Source organism: Glycine max, chromosome 1 (genome assembly GCF_000004515.6).
Source record: "Glycine max cultivar Williams 82 chromosome 1, Glycine_max_v4.0, whole genome shotgun sequence".
NCBI lineage: Eukaryota > Viridiplantae > Streptophyta > Magnoliopsida > Fabales > Fabaceae > Glycine > Glycine max.
In genome coordinates, this window is record NC_016088.4 from 15,697,958 (window position 1) to 15,699,971 (window position 2,014).

Below are 2,014 nucleotides of genomic sequence, written 5' to 3' on the forward strand. Positions count from 1 at the left end.
TTCGCATACATGGTCAAGGGCATCAACTTATGGGAAGCCTCCTACCTATGGCTAATAACTCTCCCAAATTTGCACAGCTATATATTTATGATACTAAGAACGAAGTTAAAAATAGGCTTGCCCAAAACCCGTAAGTTTTTAACTTTGGATAAATTGCATGTTACATTACATTTTATAAAAAGTCTTTTTAATAATGTATACTATCAACACTTTGTTATGCGCCTTGAACAATACTCAGGAACAAAGATAATATTGATGAAGACAATCAGAATGGCAAGGGACAAACTACAACCTTCAATTGTTTGTGACCTAAAACTAAAACTCATAAGTGATAGACAATTAGATGGAAGATTATATAACTTGCCAAATACTGATGAAGTTGTTGCTTTGATTGTTGGTGATGAGCATACAGGCAATAAAAGAGATATTGAAAAGCAAACAGGAAGGCTCAAAAGAATAAATGAACTACATCCTGCATATTTGCCTTTGCAATATCCCTTTTTGTACCCAAAAGGTGAAGATGGCTATAGACCAAATATTCTTCATAAGGATCATCTGAATAGCCATGTTGCAAAGAGGAAAAAAGTTACCATGCGTGAATATTTTTGTTTCAGAATGCAATCAAGGGACAATGAAGCTCAAACAATACTGCATTCTAAGAGATTGTTTCAACAATGGTAGTTGATGGCTATAGTATGATTGAGTCTCAAAAACTAAACTATGTTAGACAACATCAACAGGAACTCAAAGTTGACAAGTACATGAATTTGAATGCCTGTAATAATTTGATGGTATGACAAAGGAAAGAGAATTACACTGCCGAGCTCCTTTGTTGGTAGTCGTAGGTATATGGAACAACTATATTTTGATGGTATGACAATTTGTGGCCATATTGGATGACATTAACATGTAATCCACCATGGCCAGAATTTCAACAAAAAGTTAGGAAATGCAATCTAAGACCTGATGATTGCCATGATGTTGTCTCACGAATATTCAAAATGAAGCTGAATCATTTGATGAATGATCTCAAAAGTTGACATGTCTGTGGTCCCATTGTTGGATGTAAGTAATTACCACCTCTACCAATCAATTACTACACTTAATTTACAATTATACTTTCAAATACATTAATATTCATGGTGCTTATTATTCAATTGGACTGCAGTTGTTTGCACCATTGAGTGGCAAAAAAGAGGATTGCCTCATGCTCATATTTTAATATTTCTACATCCTTCAAACAAGTATGCAAATCCAGAAGACATTCATAACATCATTTCTGTTGAGATACCAAATAAGGACACACATCTAGAGTTGTATGAATTAGTCAACAACCGTATGATTCATGGTCCATGTGGACTGTCAAATAGGAGGACACCATGTATGGTTGATGGAAAGTGTATTAGATTTTTCCCTAAGAAGTTCCAGCAAGCAACAATTGTTGACCAAGATGGATTTCTAGTTTATAGAAGAAGAAACAATGGACATATGGTTCAAAGATACTAAAGAAATTGGTTCAGTACTATCTAAGAGTACAATCAAAGAATCTATGTTTACAGCTTGGATGGACTCTAATAAAAGATATCCTCATGGGCTGGATCTTATGTATGCCGAATATTTGTTCAAATTAGTGTATGTTGCACATCGAAGATGCTGGCAACCAAGAAAACAAGGATATACAATTGGCAGACTCATATGGGTACCCCCTTCAAGTGGAAAGTTGTTCTACATGGGGATGATGCTATCTTCTGCTAAAGGGTCACAATCTTACAAAGACATTAGAACAGTAGGAAATGTGGTGTACGGTACATTTAGAGAAGCATGCTTTGCAAAAGGTTTTCTAGGAAATGATCAAGAATTTGTTGGAGCTCTATGAGAAGCTAGCACATGGGGATTTGCACACTTCCTTAGAAAGTTATTTGTAAAGTTGTTATTTATGAATACCATGGATATACTAGAATATGTGTGGGAACAAACATGGCAATGGATGACAGATGATATTGTATTTAATCTT

General features: G+C 35.0%; 1 protein-coding gene across 1 annotated transcript; it reads left to right on the forward strand.

The window, feature by feature from the left end:
* The first annotated feature begins 270 nt into the window (after nucleotides 1-270).
* Nucleotides 271-681, forward strand: LOC102666643 (uncharacterized). The gene has a single exon (XM_006573973.1). It carries the CDS (start codon nucleotides 271-273, stop codon nucleotides 679-681), a length of 411 nt encoding a protein of 136 aa, XP_006574036.1.
* Nucleotides 682-2,014: the final 1,333 nt, after the last annotated feature.

Excerpts from the sequence above, each read along its gene's own strand:
- LOC102666643 (XM_006573973.1), top strand. The coding sequence starts at position 271 with ATGGCAAGGGACAAACTACAACCTTCAATTGTTTGTGACCTAAAACTA.